The 21,442-nt window shown below is 38.2% G+C and overlaps 1 protein-coding gene across 14 annotated transcripts in view; it reads right to left on the bottom strand.

Moving 5' to 3' along the window:
- CASK (calcium/calmodulin dependent serine protein kinase) overlaps positions 1 to 21,442 on the bottom strand; it is a 415,968-nt gene that overhangs the window by 182,479 nt on the left and 212,047 nt on the right. For 13 of the 14 annotated variants that reach the window (XM_019649798.1, XM_019649806.1, XM_019649845.1 and 10 more), the window contains exons 4-5: positions 18,046 to 18,123; positions 12,975 to 13,047 (exon numbers count right to left, since the gene is read on the bottom strand). In XM_019649798.1, the coding sequence (XP_019505343.1) occupies positions 12,975 to 13,047; positions 18,046 to 18,123 (151 nt within the window). Of the gene's footprint in view, positions 1 to 12,974; positions 13,048 to 13,158; positions 13,273 to 18,045; positions 18,124 to 21,442 lie in introns of those variants that run through there. The other variant, XM_019649904.1, reaches the window with a different exon arrangement.

Here is a 21,442-nt window from a genome sequence, read left to right as displayed (position 1 = left end):
GTAAGCTACTGTGAGTGGCCGGCAGCTGGCGTGAGCTGCCATGAGCCGCTGTGAGCGGCCGTCCAATGGCCAGCGAGCGACTGCCTCACCCAGGAAAAGCGCAATGATAATACCAACATGGACCAGTGAAGCCATGTCCTCTACAACTAGACGGAAGAATGAAAGGACAGCAACTTGTCTGTTCCCCTTTCCCAATTCCCCAGCGCTATTCCCCTCCCCCAGTTCCCCAATTAAAAAAAAAATGGTTAGCAACGTTGTTGCAACAAGTTCGCAAACTTTATTGTCAGACCTCATACATCAACTTTGAAGCCCTCTACAGACCCTCCTAGGTCCCATCCCTGGCCCATCCTCTCTCATAGGCAGTCATGCCCCTTAATTTTTGTTGATTTATCATTCTCTTGCTAGTCTTTATTCTTTTACTATGTGCTTATGGCCCTAAACATGACATTGTTTAGTTTGCATGTTTTTGAACCTTATGCAATTGAGTGATTTTGTGTGTATCCTTCTGTCTCCTGCCTTTTTCCCCTCAATGTGATGTTCCCAAGATTGTGCCCATTGTGTATTCTACAGTTCCTTTTCACTACTGTGCAGCATTCTGTCATGAATAAAACACAATGTATGGATTCATTCTTCTGCTGATGAAATTTGGGTGGTTTCCAAGTTTTCATTTTTTGCTATCATAACAATGCTGCTTGTACAAGGCCAGTCTGCTGGTGCTCATGGGCCAGAACCCTCTAAGATATACACCCTGGAGTGGATAGGTGGGTCACAAGGTTTTCATTTCTTCAACTTTAATCCATAATATGAAAAGAGGCTTTGGCAATTGTGACTCACGCCAGTATAAAGTTCCCTTTGGTCCACATTATTGTCAATAATTGATATTGTCATTGCCTAGAATTTAAAAAAAATTTTGGCCCTCATATATGAATGATATCACGGCCAAATACAGCAGTCTGAGGTCATTGCCTCCCTGCCCCAGTAGAATCTCAAACATTTTCAGATCTAAAGGGCACACTAAATTTCAGGCAGGATTAGCCTGGCAAAATTCCTCAATTCCAGGGAAAACTTTTTTTAAAGCTTTCAAAATTCCAGACAGAGGGAAAAAAAGTTAACTCACTAAGAGAACCTAGACTAAAATCAGACTTCTCATTTGCCACCCTGAAAATCAGGAGACAGAGGAATAATGTAATCATTACAACAAACCTATAAGTCAGTGCTGTTTTTACACCCACTTTACAGCTGCATAAACAGAGAGGTTAGGTAAGTTCTTTAAGGTTATAAATCTAATAAATAACGTATGATTCAGACTTACACTGTCTGACTCCAGAATACACACTTTTTAACTACTATACTTCCTTTTTACTCAAACTGAACAGCAAACAGAAATTCTAAAGCCAGTGTCATTAAGTTAGGACCAAGAGAGGGTGCCTGTTTTCACCACTGTTATTCAACTCTGGTCTAAGCTAATGTAATTGGAAAGAAAAATGAACAAAAAGACAATTTAAATACATAAAAAGAAATGATAAAATTGTATTTTTTTGCAGGTTATATAATTATGTATCTAGAAAATTCAAGCAATTCAACAGAGACAAAAAAAGCTAAGGTCGCTGGATGCTGGATAAATAAGTAACAACAAAAAAGCTTTTCTTTATATTAGCAATAAACAGAAATGGAAATATTTGAAGTATTTCACTGACAATAGTATCAAAAAGAGTAAAATATTTAGGAATAAATTTAACAAAAAAGCACAAATTTATACTCTGAAAACTACAAAACATGGTTGAAAGAAATGAAAGAATATCTAAATAAATGGAAAGATACCCCTTGTTCATAGATTATAAGATTTAGTATTGTTAAGATCGCATACTTCCCCAAATTATCTACAGATTCAATGCAGTCCCTATCAAAATCCAAGATCACTTCTTTGGCGAAATTGCCAAGATGATTTTAAATTCATATGAAATTTCATGGGGCCCAGAACGGCCAACAGAATTTGAAGAGAAGTAAAGTTGGAAGACTCACATTCCTGATTTCTAAACTTACTGCAAAGCAACAGTAAGTGTGGTATGGGCATAAGAATAGAAATATAATTCAGTGGAATACAATTGAGAGTCCAGAAATAAATCCATGTGTCTATAGTAAACTTATTTTTGAGAAAGGTGCCAAGACTATTCAATGGGTAAAGAATAGTCTTTTCAACAAATGGTGCTGGGACAACTGTATAGTTACATGCAAAAGAATGAAGTTGGACTCTTACCTCACACCATATACAAAAATTAACTCAAAAGAGACCAAAGAACTAAACTAAATTAAACCAAAGCTATAACACTCTTAGAAGAAAACACAAGGGTAAATATTTATGACCTAAGTTTTGGCAATGGATTCTTAGATATGATGCCAAAAGCATGAGCAACATAGGCTTCATGAAAATTAAAAACTTTTGTGCTTCAAAGGACATTCTTTTTTTTTTTAAAGAATATTATTGGGGAATTGGGGGGATGGGAACAGCGCTGGGAAACTGGGGAAAGGGGAACAGACAAGTTGCTGTCGTTTTGTTCTTCAGTCTAGTTGTGGAGGACGTTGCTTCACTGGCCTAAGTTGGCACCATCATTGTGCTCTTCCCGGGCGAGGCACATCAGTCGTTGGCTTCTGGACTGCCACTCAATGCGGCTGCTGGCCGCTCACGTTGGCTGCTGGCTACATACGGTAGACCATGGCAACCCACTGCCACAGGAGCTGCAGCCTACGCCGTCGCTGGTGACTCATGGCAGCCCAGCTCCAGGTTGAGCTGTTGTTCAGCATCTTAGCTGTAGAGGGCAGTGTCACTGGCCCTCATATGTGGGATCCGAACCGGGGCCCTCTGGCGTCCCAAGCCAGTTCTTAACCATCGTGCCACTCGGCCGGCCCTCAAAGGACATTCTTAATAAAATGAAAAGACAGCCCATAGAACAGGAGGTAATATTTTCAAATCATATATCTGATAAAGTACTTGTATCTAGAATACATAAAGAACTGATATAACTCAGTAATAAAAAGACAACCCAGTTTAAAAATGGGCAAAGGACTTGAATAGCTGTTTCTCCAAAGAAGATATACAAATGGCCAATAAGCAGCTGAAAAGATGCTCAATATGGAAATCAAAACCACAATGGGATGTCCCTTCACACTCATCAGGATGGCTAGATTAAAAAGGATATACACAGCTGGTAGAAATGTAAAATGGTGCAGCCATGTTTAAAAACATTTCTGGCCGTTCCTCAAATAATTAACCACTGAGTTACCATATGACCCAGCAATTCTACTCCTAGGCATATGCCCAAGAAGAATGAAAACATTTGTCTACACAAAAACTTATATAGGGATATTTATTTACATGGATGTTTATTGCATCATTATTCACAATAACCAAAAGGTGGACACAACCCAAATGCCCATTAACTGATGAATGGATGAAAGAAATGTGCTCTATCCATACAATGGAATATTAATTGGCCACAAAAAGGAATGAAGTACTGACACATGCTACAACATGGACAAACCTTGCAAATATTACCCTGAGTCAAAGAAACCACACAGAAGACCACATATTTATATTATTCCATTTATGTGAAGTGCCCAGAATAGGAAAATCTATAGAGACAAAAAGTAGATTAGTGGTTACTTAGAGCTGAGCAGGATGGGCAATAAAGGAGTGGATGGATGGTAAGGGGTGAACTATAGCTCAACAGTATGGGGTTTCTTTCTGAGGTGATGCAATGTTCTGAAATTGACTGTGATGATGATTACACATATCTGTGAATGTACTAAAAAGCCATTGAAATATATGCTTTAAATGGTTCAATTGTATGGTATGCAAATCATATCACAATAAAGCTGTTTTTGTGTTTGTCTCTATATATTTAAGATTTTTATTAAAAATATAGCTAACATACAATATTATACTAGTTTCAGGGGTACACCATAGTTATTCAAGATTTATATACCTAAAGAACTGATCACCATGATAAGTCCAGCAACCATCTGACACCATATTATGCCATCACAGTATTATCAACTATATTCCCCAGGGTGTACATGACATTCTCATGACTTATTTGTTTTACACCTGGAAATTTGGACCATTTATTGCCCTTCACTCCCCCGCCCCCCTTTAAATTTTTCAGTTATAGTTGACAGTCATTATTATTTTATATTAATTTCAGGTGTACAGCATAATGGTTAGACATCCATATAATTGAAGAAGTGATCCCCCTGACTAGTGTAGTACCCACCTGGCACTATACATAGTTATTACCATATTATTGACTATATCCCCTATGCTTTACTTTACATCTCTGTGACTATTTTGTAACAACCAATTTGTACTTCTTAATCCCTTCACCTTTTTTACCCTGCCTCCAACTCTCTACTCATAACAAGATTGTATCTTAAAACAGGCATGACAAATATTTATTTCCCCTTTTAGCCTTTCCATATACACACCTCTCATTAAGGCAGCTTTCAAATTATTAATTAAGAACATAAACCATTAAGACCAAACAAAACAAAATTCCGGATAGACTACTCAACCTGGAAGAGAGTTTCTTCTCCCTGGGTAGAAGAGGAGGATGTCAAATCTGTTCTGGTTTGGTAAGGACTCCTGCAGTCTATCCCTGACCTGAGTCTGTAGGATGGAGTTGTTATGGACAGAAGTGGGAAGATAACCTGAAAGGAAATCTTGCTTGGCAAACTACTGGGTTGTCGGAAGTCATGACATATTTTGTCTATGTTTTTCAAAGGTCATTTATTTATATAAAGAACAAAGACCAATCAATGATATAATGCCCATTTTGTTCAATAACCTTTTGCCATCTTTCAGTGAGCTTCATAATTCCTTGTTCATAGAAGGACCTGTTTTTATTTGTGAAAAACTGAACAAGGTGCTCATTTACAGCTTCATCTGAACTGAACGTTATACCACGCAAGGAGTTTTGAAGAGAGCAAAACAAGTGGAAGTCTGATGGTGCAAGGTCAAGCGAATATGGTGGGTGTGGCAACACATCCCATCCAAGCTCCGATAATTTTTGATGGGTGATCAAACTTGTGTGTGGTCTCCTGTTGTCGCGAGGGAACACAACTCTTTTACAATTAACAAGCTCTGGACGTTTCTAGATGGTGGATTCATTCAAGCTGTCCAATTGCCAACAGTACACGTTCGAATTGACTGTTTGGTTCCTTGGCAGGAGCTCGAAAAACACAACACCTTTAAAATCCCACCACACTGAGAGCATAACCTTCCTCTGATGAATATCTGCTTTCGATGTTGTTTGAGGCGAACCATCACGTTGGGACCAAGACCGTTTGCGCACCACATTGTTGTCAACAATCCACTTCTCATCACCAGTTATTAGTTGCTTCAAAAAAGGATCATTTTCCTCACATTTAATGAGCATATTGCAGATGTTTATATGCGTCATCAAATGAACTTCTTTGATTTCATGCGAAACCCAAATATCGAGCTTGTTTATGTATCCCAGCTTGTTCAGGTGGTCGTGAACACTTGAATGATGGATGTTCAATGTTTCTGCAATCTCATGTCGTGTAACGTGGGTTTGACTTGATAAATGCCTTTATTTTGTCATCATCAACCTTGGTGGGCCTCCCTGACTGAGGAGCGTCGTTGAGATCGAAATCACCAGCACGGAATTTCGTGAACCATCATTGGCACTGACGTTCTTGCAGAGCATTGTCACCGTAAACTTTATGCAACTTTTCACAAGCTTGACGCGTGTTCTTCCTTTTATGGAAGTAAAACAGTAAAATATGGCAAAAATGCACAGTTTTGTCTTCCATTTTCAACTTGTTGTAAAATCTCCAAAACTCAATCAATTCACTCAATTTTTTTAGAATGAAGCTAGAACTGTCAGCTGTCAAATGACATTGCAATAACATAGATGCGAATGACTCTAGTACTTCCAAAAATGAACTAGTGCCATCTGTTGCAAACATGCGCCATGACTTGTCTGACAACCCAATACAAAGGGAGGGAACACAGAGCAACACTGGTCATTTGCCAAGCATTTCAATTGTGCAGCCTAATGCCATGGACCTTCCTCTGACGGCCCCCAAATTCAAACTGAATTGTCATCCATGGGAAGAGTTACTATAGCTAGAAAGGTCTTACACCTGACCCCCCCCAAAAAAAAATCACTTTGGCTATATCTTGCTACCCCTGGCTCAGAAGGAGAGGAGCAGTAAAAGGATTCCCATCTAATAAGCAACTCCTTTTTCTTTCCAAATCAAGGAGTTGATTTTTTTTTCTTTGGAGTGTGGGGTGAGAGAAGAGAAGCACAGCAGTTGGAAATACAAGATAAAATTAAGATGATCTTATAATTCATGAGATTTTTCTAAGTACAATTATTACAACCCCACATTAAATCTGAAAATGCACGTTATGCTCAACAACCTTACAAAGGTAATGCAGAATATTAACCAGTATGCTTCTTATCATAAAGAACAAAATAAAATTTCAGTTTAATGAGAATTTCAATATCTTTATACAACACCAGGGACTTTTAGGAGTTGTGGTAAGAAATGTAAAAGAAATGTCATCTACCAAGAGCAAAAGAGGAAGAAATATTGTAAGAAATCCACAATGCCATGGCAACCAGTATGATGATGAAGCCCCGTTTATAATCAAGGCCTGAAGCAGGTGAAAGAAGAACTGAGACCAGAAGGGGACCAAAGAGCAGCCAGGCGTGTTCATGGGTTAGTGAGGAAAACCATTTAAAGGACACGAACACAGCAAAGCTGGGCGGAAGCTTCTAGCTGAGTGTCTGTGTGACTAGGGTTTTTGCCCAGCTCTGAGAACTAAAAACTAAGCCCCCAAACCCCCCAGACACAGGCCTCACGCAGAATAGAAAGTGAGTGTGTGTAGCAGTTTTCATTCAGATAAGCTGCTTAACTTCAACTTCAGTTATTAAAATTGGATGTCAGTAGGTCAGAGGCACAGAAAGGTCTAAGGATTGCTGGTGTGTCCACACCTAGGTGATGCATTGTGAGGCTGTCCCAGGGGTTAGGAGAGACGAGAACTCCACCAACTCTGTGCTTAACAGAGCCAGTGAGGCAGGCAAGGAGCCAGGAGTTGCATTTACCTTGACAACTGTACTATTTCTAAAGCACTTTTTACTTTACGAGGTGAGAGGGAAAAATACAGAAGAATACTGACATACAATGAAAGCTTTCACATCCTTTCACAAGAAAAAGAGGAATAAAAGGGAAGAAGGTGACAGGAAAAATAGGAATTTGCACGTATGCCTTAATGAATGCCAGTAGGGAGGCAAAGCATGAGAAAGATAACATTGTATTATGACAGTGGGTCTTAACCAGGGGTGATTTTTGTGCCCCAGGGGCCATTTGGCAATGTCTGGAGACATTTTTATTAAAGATTTTTTTATTGGGGTATTGGGGGGAAGGGAATAGTGCTGGGGAATTGGGGGAAGGGGAACAGACAAGTTGCTGTCGTTTTGTTCTTCAGTCTAGTTGTGGAGGACGTTGCTTCACTGGCCTAAGTTGGCACCATCATTGCGCTCTTCCCGGGTGAGGCAGATCAGTCGCCGGCTTCTGGATGGCCGCTCACGCTGGCTGCTGGCTACACACGGTAGCCCACAGCAACCCACTGCCACAGGGGCTGCAGCCTACGCCGTCACCGGCGACTCATGGCAACCCAGCTCCAGGTTGAGCTGTTGTTCAGCATCTCAGCTGTGGAGGGCAGTGTCACTGGCCCTCATATGTAGGATCCGAACCAGGGCCCTCTGCATCCCAAGCCAGTTCTTAACCATCGCGCCACTCGGCCGGCCCTGGAGACATTTTCGATTGTCATAATTGGGGGCAAATACTATTGGCATCTACTGGGTACAGGCTAGGTAGACTCAAAAACACACAGGACAACCTCCCAAAACAAAGTACTCAAGACCAAAATATCATTAGTGTGGCTGTAAGAAGACCCTGTACTATGATAACACACTTCCCCAAATTTCAAAGGATTATATAATTACTATTTTATTTTTTTTTAATTTCATGTGAAACTGCTTCTTCAAAGCAAGCCGTTCCATTACAGGTCATGTGGCATCATATACTCAAATCTAACTTGATATAACAAAAAAATTTTAGACTCAATTATGATGATTTCAAAAAGAAATGCCTACTAAATAAAGAAAAAGTATGATTAATCAATACAATGCTAGGACCTTTGGGAAACCTAATGCTTTTGGATCAATGCCAAGAATTATGAGAGAGAGTAGGGGAGGGAGGGAGAGGGAGAGAGAGAGGAGGGAGGGAGAGAATATGCGAATATTCTTGGCTAGATGGAATAGGTAATCAAATAATCTACTTTTCTTGTAAAAGGAATGAAACATTGTAATGCTCTTCTATCTTCTGTACTAAGTATAAGGGAAGAAAACTTTGACAAAAATACTTTAACTACAGAAACCAAAATCTACATACATTCAAGTCATTGACTGCAGCAGACATATTAACAACACATCAAGTGAACCTTTAAATTATTAGCCATGTGAAATGTATTGTTATTAAAGTTTTATAATGACCACTACATTGGAAAACCCCTATAACAAGATCCTGAATAAAACTACTTTGGGTTAACTAAGTTACTAAAATTATATTAGCAAATCCTGTTGACACAACCTTTAAAATATATCCAGAATCTACTTTTTTGCCACCTCCATTGCTACCACTCTGGGCCGTCTCCTGTTTTCCTGCTTCTGCCCTTGAGCCCCTATTCAATGTATTACCAACAAAGCAATGCACACTTGACCTTTGAACAACACGTACTTGAACTGTGTGGGTCCACTTACATGCAAAATTTTTTCAATAAATACGGTCAGCCCTTCCATACCCACAGGTTTTGCACCCGCAGATTCAACCAACTACGGATTGAAAACAGTATTTTCACATTCCCAACTGGAGTTTCCCAACTGCAGATTGAAAATACTGTTTTTAATCCATGATTGATTGAATTCTCTGATGTGAAGGGCTGACTGTAGAGTCAAGTTATACTAGGATTTTTGACTGACTGTGCTGGGGGTGCGTGGGTGGGGCTGGCGTCCCTAACCTCACAGGCCAGGTATGTTCCTGCCTTAGTACTTCCGCACTGGCTGTTCCTTTTAGCCAGAACACTCTTCCTTCCGTATCAGTTAACCCATTCTCTCTTCTCCTTTAAGTTCTTACTCAGATATCATCTTCTCAATGTGGCTTTGATCACCCTATTTAAAAGTGCAACCCCTTCTCTTGCAGTCCCCATTCCTTTGGCCACTCTATTTTTTTCTGTAGTCCTTTTTACCCTCTAACCTACTATATAGTTGATTTATTTATGCTCATTGATTAGTGTCGGTCTCCCTGAACTACATAAGTCAGCTCATGGGGGCAGTGATTTTGTCTGTTTTGTTCATTGATGCAGCTCCGGTTCCTAGAATAGTGTCTGACACACAGTAGGCAGTCAATATGGTATGGTAGGTAGGTAGATAGAAATGAGCAGAAGGAGAAATTGAGCCCCAATTAGAAAGTCACTTGCTGCAGCTCCTACTTGGGTCAAGACCCCTGCCAGCTGCCAGCAGGACTCCTGGCTTACACATACCTCTAAATCAAAGAGATGTGTTGTTAAAGTCAGAGAAGGGGGAAATCCATCCTGTTTGTCACCAATATCTCACTAGCCCAACAGGATTCCAGGTTTTTCACAGACCCTCTAATGGATGTTTTTACATATTCCCCCAAATTAAGCAAATGATCCAGCTTCTGAATCCAAAGGATATGTTTACTCATGCCCCCAAATCAAAGAAATGCATTGCAAAATGCCAGAGGACCAGGTACCTCAGGGAGAGAGAGATAAGAGAAGCGAGATGGGGAGGCAATTCTACCCAGAGAAATGAAAGCCTTCACACAGTGTAAGGCAGGGCTGCTTCCCTCTCTTGGGTCAGCCGGCTTCCAAGTCTGGGAGTGTACTTTCTTTTACTAACAAACTCCTGCTGTTCATACTGCACAAAATTCTGTGTCTTCATTGAATTCTTTCCTTCAAGAAGATGAAAAGCCAAGGGCGGTAACAAATACATATTTTTTGCATGAATGTCTTAAGAAAAATACACCTAAATTAAAAATTACCAAGTGGCTATATGTGAGTATTCCACTTACCCATGCAAAAAGTATAAATTTCAGGTACCAAAATATAAAGAATCTCATTAATGTGTGCTGTGTGTTGAGTCCACTTGCCAAGTGAACAATAATGCCTTTTCTAATGGTTTCCCTGTATTAATTTGTAGTTTGAGAATTACTTCTCTCTTCCCTTCCTTAGCATGTTTCTAGGTGTTTCCTCAAAATTATTTGGCATGTGCCTTAGAGATAATAAGCTAGTTGAATAAAATCCAATGCAAAACTGATCTTGAGCCTTTGCACACACCCTTACTTTTGCTTGAAATGTCCTCTTGTCTCCATGTAACTCCCACATGACTTGAGAACAGGCTCAAACGTGGCCTCCTCCATGAAGTTTCCCTGATTTTGTTTTTTAATGACATTTCCCACCTTTCACTTTAGACAATAATTATTCGTTTTGCCTGTCTGTGAGGGTGGCCACAAACAAGTTTTACCATCCTTGTGCACATATGCTGCTCCTGTAACCAAAAGGTGCAATCTATTTTTTCTCCTTTTGAGTCTAGGCTAGCCTTTTGACTAACAGAATGCAAAGGACACAGTGCCAATCCAAGCCTAGGCTTCAAGAGACCTGGCAACTTTCATTTTTGCTCTTTTGGAGAGAGAGAGAGAGACAAGAGACAGGACGGAGACAGGCAGAGGTGGAAACAGTGAGAGAAAGATAAGGAGAGAGAAAGGGCTTGAGATAGGGAGAAAGACAGAGGGAGGGAAAGAGAGGAGGAGGAGGGGGGAGAGGGAGGAGGAGGAAATGGGGAGAGAGGCAGGCAGAGAGGGGGAGATGAGATAGAGATAGAGAGAGAGGAGAGATAGAGATAGAGATAGAAATAGACACACACACACACACACAAATACACACACACCATGACTGAAAGACTATGAAAAGGCCCCAGCTAGCTCCCAGCTGTTCTAGTCACTTCAGCTAAGATACCAGAAAAATGAGTGGAGCCTTCGTGGATACTAGCCATGTTGCCTCAGCCAACAGCCTGTGAGACAGAATTGAGCAGGCCCCATCAAGCTCTGCCCAAACTGCATAATTGTGAGCAAATAAATGGTGGTTGTCGTTTGAAGTTACTAAATTTTGGTGTTTGTTGATCCAAAGCAGTAGGTAATAGATACACTGCCTCATATCTCCCTACTGAGACCATAATAGCTTTAGGGCTCCAAGCACAGTATTCTGCATGAAGCAGGCACTCAAATATTTGAATAAATCAGAAGATATATGAGAAAGTGAAGTCAAACATAGCTACTTTGGGATTTTATTTGGTTTTGGATTGTCATTATATCAAACAGTATAGCTATTCAAAAGCTGACTATATTGTTGAAAGAATTACAATAGAATATGTTGTCAATCATTATTTATTATATGATATTGATATAATTAGCTTTCAAGAACAGAATTCAAAATAAAATTGCATCTTGAGCAAAGGCGTTTTCAACACAATGCTATTACATGAACTAAGACTCTGTTTTACCCATTTTAAGTTTTCAAATGGTCATTTTTGTCTTGTATACAGTTTATAATACATACAAGGAGATATATTTTACTTTGTCCGTATGCAATTTCTTATATTAGTTAAATGCAAAAGAATAACATAGCATGCAACTATCATTAGCAATTCCCCCCTTTTATCTTTCTACATGTCTTATTCTCTTTGTTTGCATAACTGAAGAATACTATTTAAATAAAAGTGCTATGTATCCATTGGGTTGTTCAGTGTTGACTGTTGATAATGACAGTGTCATTTTCCTATCAACACATTTGAAAAGCATGAATAAGATATTTTACAACTAATTTTACACTAATGTGTATTTTGTACATTTCTCATTGGATGTTTTTCATTGGATTTTTCATTTGCTATTATCACTTGTCACTAGATTGTCTTGGAATTGCTCGTGCTTTTCCTCAGCTTTAACCATAAAAATTTCAGTTAAAATTTCCCAAACATAGAGAGAATTTAACTAAACTCTACTTGATTTTCTTAACCATTAAAATACATCGAAAAAGCCAGGCTTTTGATAATATGTCTTGAGGGAAGGAGAGCACCATGTCTGTGGAAGCTGTAGGTTAGAGAAAGAGGCCAGTGACAAAATATTAGCATGCCAAAAGTGGACAACAGGGCCAGAGAGACCTCAGGGGCTCTTAGTGATTCGAGGCCTTGGAAGGGGCTGGGGATCAGCAAGAAGACCTCTGGTTTCTTTTCTTGCATGTCTCCATGTTCTGCCTGACACTGTTAGGAGTCAGGGACTGACAGTTCTTATGGACTTGATACTGGGATCAAACAGGAAGACTGAATAATGGTGATATTCCTATTCCTAAGGGTATAAACTGTATTACACCTATATTATGATTTCAGACTATTTTTAATAAAAACGATTTGCAAAAATAATAAAAGACTATTCTACATTGTAACATTACAAAAATATATGTATGATGAACTTTTACTATATAAATCAAATTCTCACCCCCCCAATTAACTTAGCATAGGATATTATTTGGTTTTTCCTATTTGTTGGACTTTGCTTTCTCTCACGCATACTGGCAAAAGAAGAACAACAGAATTTTAGAATGCATGTATATTTTAATAAAAATAAAGAAACTGAAATTATAAAAGTGTTGTTTTAAGAATTAGTACAGTGACTCCCCAAATATAAAGCAGTTATATAAAATTTTATTTGTGAGTAAAATTTAAGATGCTCTCCCTAAGATTAAAGAAAAATTTCTGATTAATATCATAAGTCAGTTTCAACTGTTAAAGTTAGTGATAAAAATGGCTTACCTTCACATCCCTGTGAATTATGTTATTATCATGACAATAGCGTAGAGCTTCCAGTATCTGTCTCATGTAATGACTGTAGAAAAACAAAAATCTAAAGCTGTAAAAAACCTTTTACTTTTCAAACTTAATATACAGTTGTATATAATAACTAGTTTGTACGTAATTGCTAGTTTGTAACTCCCACCTTCATATTCACTGCCCATGGACACTATTCATTTGAGTAGACAAGACTGGTGGAAGGTGAGGCTTAAGAATGAAAAGTTGGCAGACGCATATGTTCATGAGCTTCATGAAGAAATCTTTCTAAGATATCTAAGTCAAAAGAATTTCACACAGTTTATAAGAAAAATAGCTCTGCAAACTAAACATTCAAGCTTAAAACATGAAAAAAAACACCCCCAATTCTCTGACACTCAGTTAATACCACTTAGTTACACTGGATTGCTATTAAGTGAACAGTGCTCAGAGGTACACCACCGCTTCTGAGTAGCCTTTTATCTGCCAGCAGAGGCTGGCTCTCTGCCTTATGTCCATTTAGCTCTAAGGAGGAACGAGAGGGGAGAAGCCCCTTCTGCCTACAGTTTCTTTTTTGCAACATAATCAAGTTTTAGTTGGGGCATCTATGAACAAAGCATAGTTTGTACTGGGCCTAAGTCCTAGGAAGTCAGACTCCTCACATGGCTGGCAAGGGTCCGCTGAGGCTTCCCACTGGGTCCAGGAAAAGGAAGCATTCTTTAGAATAGTTTTTAAAAAGTGGGTCCGCTAGCACCAGGATGTGACAAGAGTAGTTTATTTAGTATTCCTTCAGGACTTTGACTTCCTTCCCTCAATTCTAAAGTTCTTCTGTAGTCCTGCTATTTCTGAGTGACTTTTTCATCTTCTCCTCCTCTGCATTTTACTGCCTTCACATCTTTCTCTTTTTTCCTATTATCCCTCTTCCTTTCTAATTTTCTGTTTCCTTCCCCAAGCAGCCATGGCACAGAAATGCAATACACTCAACATTATTTATTGCATAGTATTTATTGAATTTTGTTTACTTTCCAGATATTATGTGCCCCACACTTTAAAATAAAAACAAAATCATTTAATAGTACCTATAAATGACCTTGTGCTTGTGCTTGCAACTCAAGACAAAAGAAAAAAAATTTCCCCAATTCATGCTTTACAATTAAAAGACATTTCCATCAAATTCCCTCTTTGGTATGCTACTATCTAACCAAACTCAGTATGAATGTCCCTCTAATTAGCATGTACATTATTTCATGTATTACTATTGACCACAAGTTTCCATTTCTAAAAGGTAGGGAAACCAACCAACCAACCAATTCAGACTTTGTTCCTGTACTTATTGTCTCCTCACATCTGGGCTCTAAACAGAGAGCTAGGCTCATGCAGACCTTAGACGTTCCATTTTTCTTACTTCGCAAAGGCATAAAGAAGGGGTTGTGGTCACAGTGGGCCACTGCAGCCTGTAATTAAGTTTCTGTTTGAGTTAGGGGTTAACTTGGTGGCGTGGCCCTTTCCTGGTTCAAATCAGGCTTTGGAGGATCTGTCATCCCCTGAAATGGCAGAGACAACAAATGTGAAAGTGCTTTGTACATTCTAAACCATGCTACAAAAGTTAAATCATTATTATTACAATGTTATTATTATTGTTACACTTAGTCAAAGATTTAGGAACAATCTATGTGTGCACCTAGATTTGAACACTGTAGTGGGTAAGTTTAAACTAGGTAATGTAGACACAACTTACATCTACAGTATGAACCACTTTGGATACATGGTACTAAGACAGCCACTTATATCTTTGAGATATATCTCATATCTCAAAGCCTCACAAAAACACTCACTGAATAAGCATTTTAAAATATGAATATCAGAGTATTCAATTATTTGATCCAAATATTCATATATATCAGAATTTCTGGGGTGGGTGTGTATGTGTGTGTGTGTATGTGTGGGGGGGTAGAATTGTTTCCTCCCCAGATATAGCAAATTTAAACTGATCTTTCTCCACCCTCCCAGTCATGACCCTTGGAGGCTATGCATGTGAACAGTGTGCAAACAAGCAGAATAATGAGAGGACCGAAATCCATCCAGAGGTTCTACAGAGTTTCTGACTAAACTTTAACCAGAGAGCTCCATTTCATGAAGCACCAAGGTGGTCTATACTTTCAGAGGAACTAAGCAATACATTTTTGTCTCCATCTTCCCCAAGGATCAGGAATGATGAGAACTCTGTGGAAGGAAAGAGCTGGTAAACAGTCCACTCACTTCCTTTGTAAGGAGGCATTTCAGGGGTCGTGGGGTGGTGGAAGAAGAGAAGGGAGGTGACTCAGTATACTCTCCTTGTCAAGTCTGGGTAAAAAGATTAATGCTCTTTGCTAGGCAAAAGAGACCTTATCTCTGAAATGCCCTTAAAAGAATGTTCCTGGCTAAGGATTACCTGTGATAAATAGAACCCAGGATCTTTGAGGCTTGCGGAGGATGTCATATAAGCTGTACAACTCGCTGGGTATACAATGAAGAGGTTTCATAACTGAAATGCTCCCCTCTGTGTGTGTGATTCCACAAACCTCATCTAGAGACGTCACCTATTCTGGGCCAGAGGTGCATTTCTGATACGGGAAGGAATGACGCGGCAAGATGCCCTTGAAGCCCACACCGCTTTCTGCTTCAGCTGAGCCTTTTGAGTGCCTGTATTCTTGTAATTATTTAGTAAAGCTTGGTTCTAGGTAAGAAGATCTCTCTGATTTGTGAGACTTTGATTTGATAATTTGATCCTGTATGTTAGCTCACTCCACAACTCATCACCCTTGAAAGAACAGAGGTAATCGCTAATTGGGTTGTAAGGACTGAACGCAGTTTTGTTTTAGCCATGCTTTGCTGCTCCTCTTGACGCTCAGCCAGTTGGAGAAAAACAACATTATCAATTTGATTACTTGGTGTCTCAGAGTGTTCTTGCAGTTGATGCCATTAGAATACTGATGTAAGCTGAATTTCCCCACCGTGAATCGCAGAATCGGAGAGGAGGAAGGAAGGTTAGAAGTCATCTGGTTGAACTCTAACCAAAAGGAAGGCTCTATGTGCCCCTGTTACATGGTCACTGACCCTCTGCAATCAGGAACACACCTCATAACACTTTTTGAGGAACCCCTTTTAGGTCATTTTTAGGAAGGGTCATTAATAAATTGTGCCAAACCCCACTTTTTACAGTGTCACTTAATGGACCCAATGCCACTCTTTTCTGGTCCATTCTGGAAAGTTCCTTTTATAAAATCACCATTTTAACAGAAAATATAGGTGGACGTTAAAATCAATAGGCTTTCACCTTGATTTACATAAACGTATACCTTGTCTGTAAAACTCGAGATTTGGAGAGACCCCAAGTCATTTCACTGTATGGCATCACCACTACACTCTACTATCCTCCCTATCCTGATACCCAGCCCAGCGGCAGAGACAGGCTTGAAGTCAAGGAAAAGCAATATGGATGAGTGGGAACACAGTAAAAGTGGTACTGGTTCAACATCAACTCTGCCAGCATATATGCCAGGTATCCCAGTGTTATTGTGGTTCAAAAAGGAAAAAGCCATCTTCCTCCACCAAACTTCAGTACTTTATAAAATCAATATTCAGAGTTTTTAGTTTTCCCTATTTGATGCTGCTGTTGAAAGAAAAAAATATAAACAACAAATATGCAAAAGTTTGTGAATTTCATGTAGTAGCATAAAGTGGTTTACCACTATTGCCATAAGAAAAATCACAATGGCATTGACTATTTTTGGTATCAAAGAATGCTTTTTAATTCTGAAGCACAATAAAGAATAAAAAATTTAAATGATAAGGAATCAAAACAATAGGAAAATGGAATTAAAAAACCCTAGAATGTGCTTCAACAAGCGTAGCACGGTTCTAACATGAATACATCAGGAGGTTGAGGTAATTAGAGTTAATATATATAAACTTTCACTTGCTTCTTCTCCCTAGCTCCAGTAGTACAAAACAGCAGCTACTTGAAATTGAGTATATTTTTTATCTTGTGCTGTCGCTATGGCTGCTTGCTCTCCTGGGACTGCAGTCCTTGCTCCTCGGGTAGGAGGAGGCAGAGCAATGAATTTGAAGAAAGTCAAGCCACTCTGAGCTCAAAGTTGTATTAGGTACTCTTCTATGCTGTTTCCAGCTATATCTGTCCATAATGCCATAATTATAAAATGAATGATGGGAGGGAAGAAGTTAAATCATTTCATGATAACTGTTTCTTAAATGGTAGAGAGTTTTAATAAATCCTAATGGGTTTGTGGGTTTGAACCCTTCAACATATTATAGACTGAGGGGATATGCTATACCCCATTAATGTATGTATCCCATGTATTAAAAAGGCAACCCATTGGAGTGGATATCTATGATATGATTGTCACCAAAGCAGAAAGCTGTACTGCTCTAAATCTATAAACAAGTGGCCCAGTGCATGGCTCCTGTGATTTTTCATATTTTCTCCTTATTTTGAGCCATTAGCTCTTTACAACAACTCTTCCACTTAGAACAATGGCTGTTATTTGACTGGGAGATCACACAAAGGCTGAAGCAAATATATTCAGCAGAAAAACTGCTTTTATTTCTGTTCTTTCTACTGTTCTGTGCTTTTCCTTAGACTAACTGGTCACATAACAATTTGCCATCATTAAAAGACAAAATGAAGAACTAATGAGACTTATCTGTCAAAAACCAAAAATCAAAGACACAAACAAAAAGCCCAAGTTTAATTCTACATGGTTCCTGAGCTATCAAATCATTCCTTGTATAGAAGTCATCAGAAATGGGGAAGACAGCAGTACTGATGTGAAACTGTAAACTCATATTAATAGATACATTCAATGTTCTGTATTTTGCATTTCCAGTCACTATTTGGTTCCACTAATGCACACTAAAACATATATGCTTCCTGTAGGAGGTTGGCAGTTTGCTCATCATCAGTTCAAAAAACAGGCCACTGCATGTGGTTTTTTTGGGGTCACTTCCTTCCTGAACTTGAAGCTTGACCTCTGGGGAGTTGACACAAATTACATACCTGGCTACAGCTTCACTGTATACAAAACCAGCATCAGCTCGTTTTACGATTTCAAAACACAGATCCGCTCCATCCATACTGTTGAGAAATGTGAAAAAGAATGTAAGAAAAGAGGAAGTTCCAGGAAGAAAACATTGAAAGTGAATATATTATAACTAAGTTATTAGTTGACTTACAGCTAATGATTATGATAAATTAGTTGAATCTCTTATCTTTCAATGAAAAATAGACATAAATTATAAAGGACATTATAATTATCTTAACACTGAAAATCTACAGGGAAAGAAACAGGAAGAACAAGCAAATGGTAGCATCAAATAACATAAGACATGAAAAAAAAAGCATAAGGTATGGAAGATTGACTATAAATTTTCTTTAAGTTTTTACAACAAGAAGTCTCAAAAAAGGGCAATGCTGGGGGACTATGGTCATACTTTTGAGTCTGAAATTCTGAAATTACCCATATCTAGTCAGTCATGTCATGTGCTATTTTAAGAATACAACAAGGATTCTAAAACATATAGCTGTAGTTGTCACCACTAAATGGGAATTCAAGCTATACACTGTGGAAGGGAAAAAATAATTAGCTAATCCATAATTAATTTTTGTTTACAGTTTTATTACCAAAGTTAGCTGCGATAAACATATTCTAACAGAGTGATGTGTTGACGACACAGTGTCACTGTCTTGCCCCTAAACTTAAAATGGTTGTCTATTTCTCACCAGATCAGTAAGTTCTCTTGTTGTCTTGGCCACACCTTGTCACTTCTACCTATCCTGTTCTAATGACTTTTCAAGAATACTTCACTCTCTAAGCACATTAGTCTTATTACTATTCTTGAATATTCCATTTTCTTTCTTTCCTTTTCTGGCCACATGATTCTGCATACACTGCTTCTCATATTCAAAACCTTAATTCAAGGTTCCATTCTAATCCCACCTTCCCCCAAGAGCACCCTAAATGATTATCAGCCACAATAAGCCCTTCTTTTTTACTTAAAACAAGCCCTTCTTTTGCTTAATTTCTACAAAAATCCCATGTAACCCATATCATAATATTTAGCACTTACAAACATATATATGTGTAAACATGAAACTTTTGCCAGATCATTACAAATATTAATGAAATTATTCAAATATTAATAGTTAGCTAATGTTGTTATAATGCTTTAAGGCTTATAAAGTGTTTTCAAATCCAGTATCTCATTCATTTATTTATTCAGTAGCTCAGGTTCCAATATATTTGCTGTAAGCACTATACTGAGGAAACAGAAATTTCTAGAAGGGAAAGTAAAGGAACTAACTAATCATCACTATTATTAATAATTACTAGTTATAAGAATAATTAATAATCTTTACTAATATCACTATTCACCAAGCATCATGGGTAGCACTTCTGCTTATATCTCCCTTCATTCTTGCAAATGACCCATGAAGTCAGTATCCTCATTCTCAAATAATTTGTCTAAGTGAGTAGACAAGTATGTGACAAGGACAGGATTCAAATCCTTGCCTATGTTCAGTGCTTTTCCTATTATCTAGAGGTATACTTACCGAGTGTGCAAGGACCAAATGCTCATATTCAAGCTCAACAGTTCAACAATAGGGTAAAGTCCTAAAGAACAAGTATATTTTATACTTTCAACATACCTCTCCCCCCAATATACAGCAGAAGACTGAACACACAGTAAATATTTAATTAATAGTTGATTATATTATTTAAATCTTGGTGTGTTTTTATGTAAATGAAAATACTTTCATGTTTATACAAGGCTTTACAAATTTTACCTAGTTTCTATTTCACAGCTAATAAACATTTTCCAATGTCAAATAGGATTCTTCTCCAAAATAATTTTTATGATGCCCTACTCTACTCTGAAGCATAGCAGTGCTCATTTTCCACCATCAGAAATAAAGCCCGGATGAACATGATCATGCATCTTTGTGAAGGATCCTGGTCATCTGCTACAGTAAAAGTCCTACAACTGGAGTTGTTAGGTCAAGAGGCATATACAATAACACTTTTGATACACACACTACTGGAAAAATTTTAACAATTTATGCTGCCACTACCAAAGGTGTCCTTTCCTCTATCTTGCCTCCACTAGAATGACTAAAAAAATTTTTTGCCAATCAGATAGTAGGAAAAAAAGTCATTCATGAGTACTTTAATTTGCATTTCCTTGATTACTAGAGAGGCTGAATATTTTTCATTTCTTTGCATTGTGGGGAGAAAAAACACTATTTTTTAAAGCTGGCTGCAGATTAAGCTGGTTGGTTGCTATAAGAGGGCCAAATCAACCAATGAATACACCTCACAGAGACAAAATTAGTTTTGTTTATGCACTTTCCTTTTTAATTGTGAAATGTGAGGATAAGTACTATTCAACATAGATGAGAAAGGAGTTAGCAAAGGAGAGAGCTAAATCGATTGCATAATAAAGCAATAAGAATCGGGGAGCTGTCCTGAGAGCAAGATGAAGGTTTTTTTGGAGGGCTCAGGAAGAGGGCAAACAGAGAGCCTTTGGGGGTAGGAGAAGGTAGTAAGGTGGTGAGAGGCCAAACTATGAAGGAAACTAGTCAGTGAGGCATAACTGGAAATTATTTACTGCCCTGTGATATAATTACCAGCATGGATCAATCCATTTTTCTGGTCACATCTGAAACACTAGTGCTTGAAATGACAATCTCCACACATGCACATACAAACACAGATATTTTTAGGTTTCTACACTTTTCCACTGTCTTTTCTATTCTTGTATCTAGTACCATACCATTTTAAATACTGTAACAGTATATTTTAATATTTGGCAAAATAAGTCTCATTTCATTATTATTCTTCATCAACATTTTCTTATGATTTTTTTCTCCCAGATGAACTTTAAAATCAGTTTGTTAAATGCTAAAAAATATTTTATATTTTAGCTGAGATGGTATTATATTTATAGGTTAACTTTGAGAAAATAAGTTTTATAATTCATCAATGAACACGATATGCCTATCCATTTCCTTTCATGTCTTTAAGTTATAGTTTTAAGGTTTTCTTCATATTTGTTCCATATACAGATTATTGGGTTTTCCCCTTGAGGCATTTTATATTTTCAGTTGCTATTATAAATGGGCTCTTTCAGCTATTATACAATTTTTAATATAATGGTTCATAACTAGGGGTACCAAACAAAATCACCTGTGTAATGTTTAAAATATGTAGGCATGATTTTTAAGAAGTTAGTATGAAGGTAAGTCATCACTGTGAAAGTAATTTCTTTTTCTTTTTTTTTTAAAGATTTTATTGGGGAGTTGGGGGAGGGGAACAGTGCTGGGGAATCGGGGGAAGGGGAACAGACAAGTTGCTGTTGTTTTGTTCTTCAGTCTAGTTGTGGAGGACATTGCTTCA

The sequence above is a fragment of the Hipposideros armiger genome, unplaced genomic scaffold, assembly GCF_001890085.2.
Source record: "Hipposideros armiger isolate ML-2016 unplaced genomic scaffold, ASM189008v1 scaffold_7, whole genome shotgun sequence".
Lineage (NCBI taxonomy): Eukaryota > Metazoa > Chordata > Mammalia > Chiroptera > Hipposideridae > Hipposideros > Hipposideros armiger.
The sequence above is the reverse complement of the archived record's forward strand: the minus strand, read 5'-3'. Positions and strand labels throughout refer to the sequence as shown.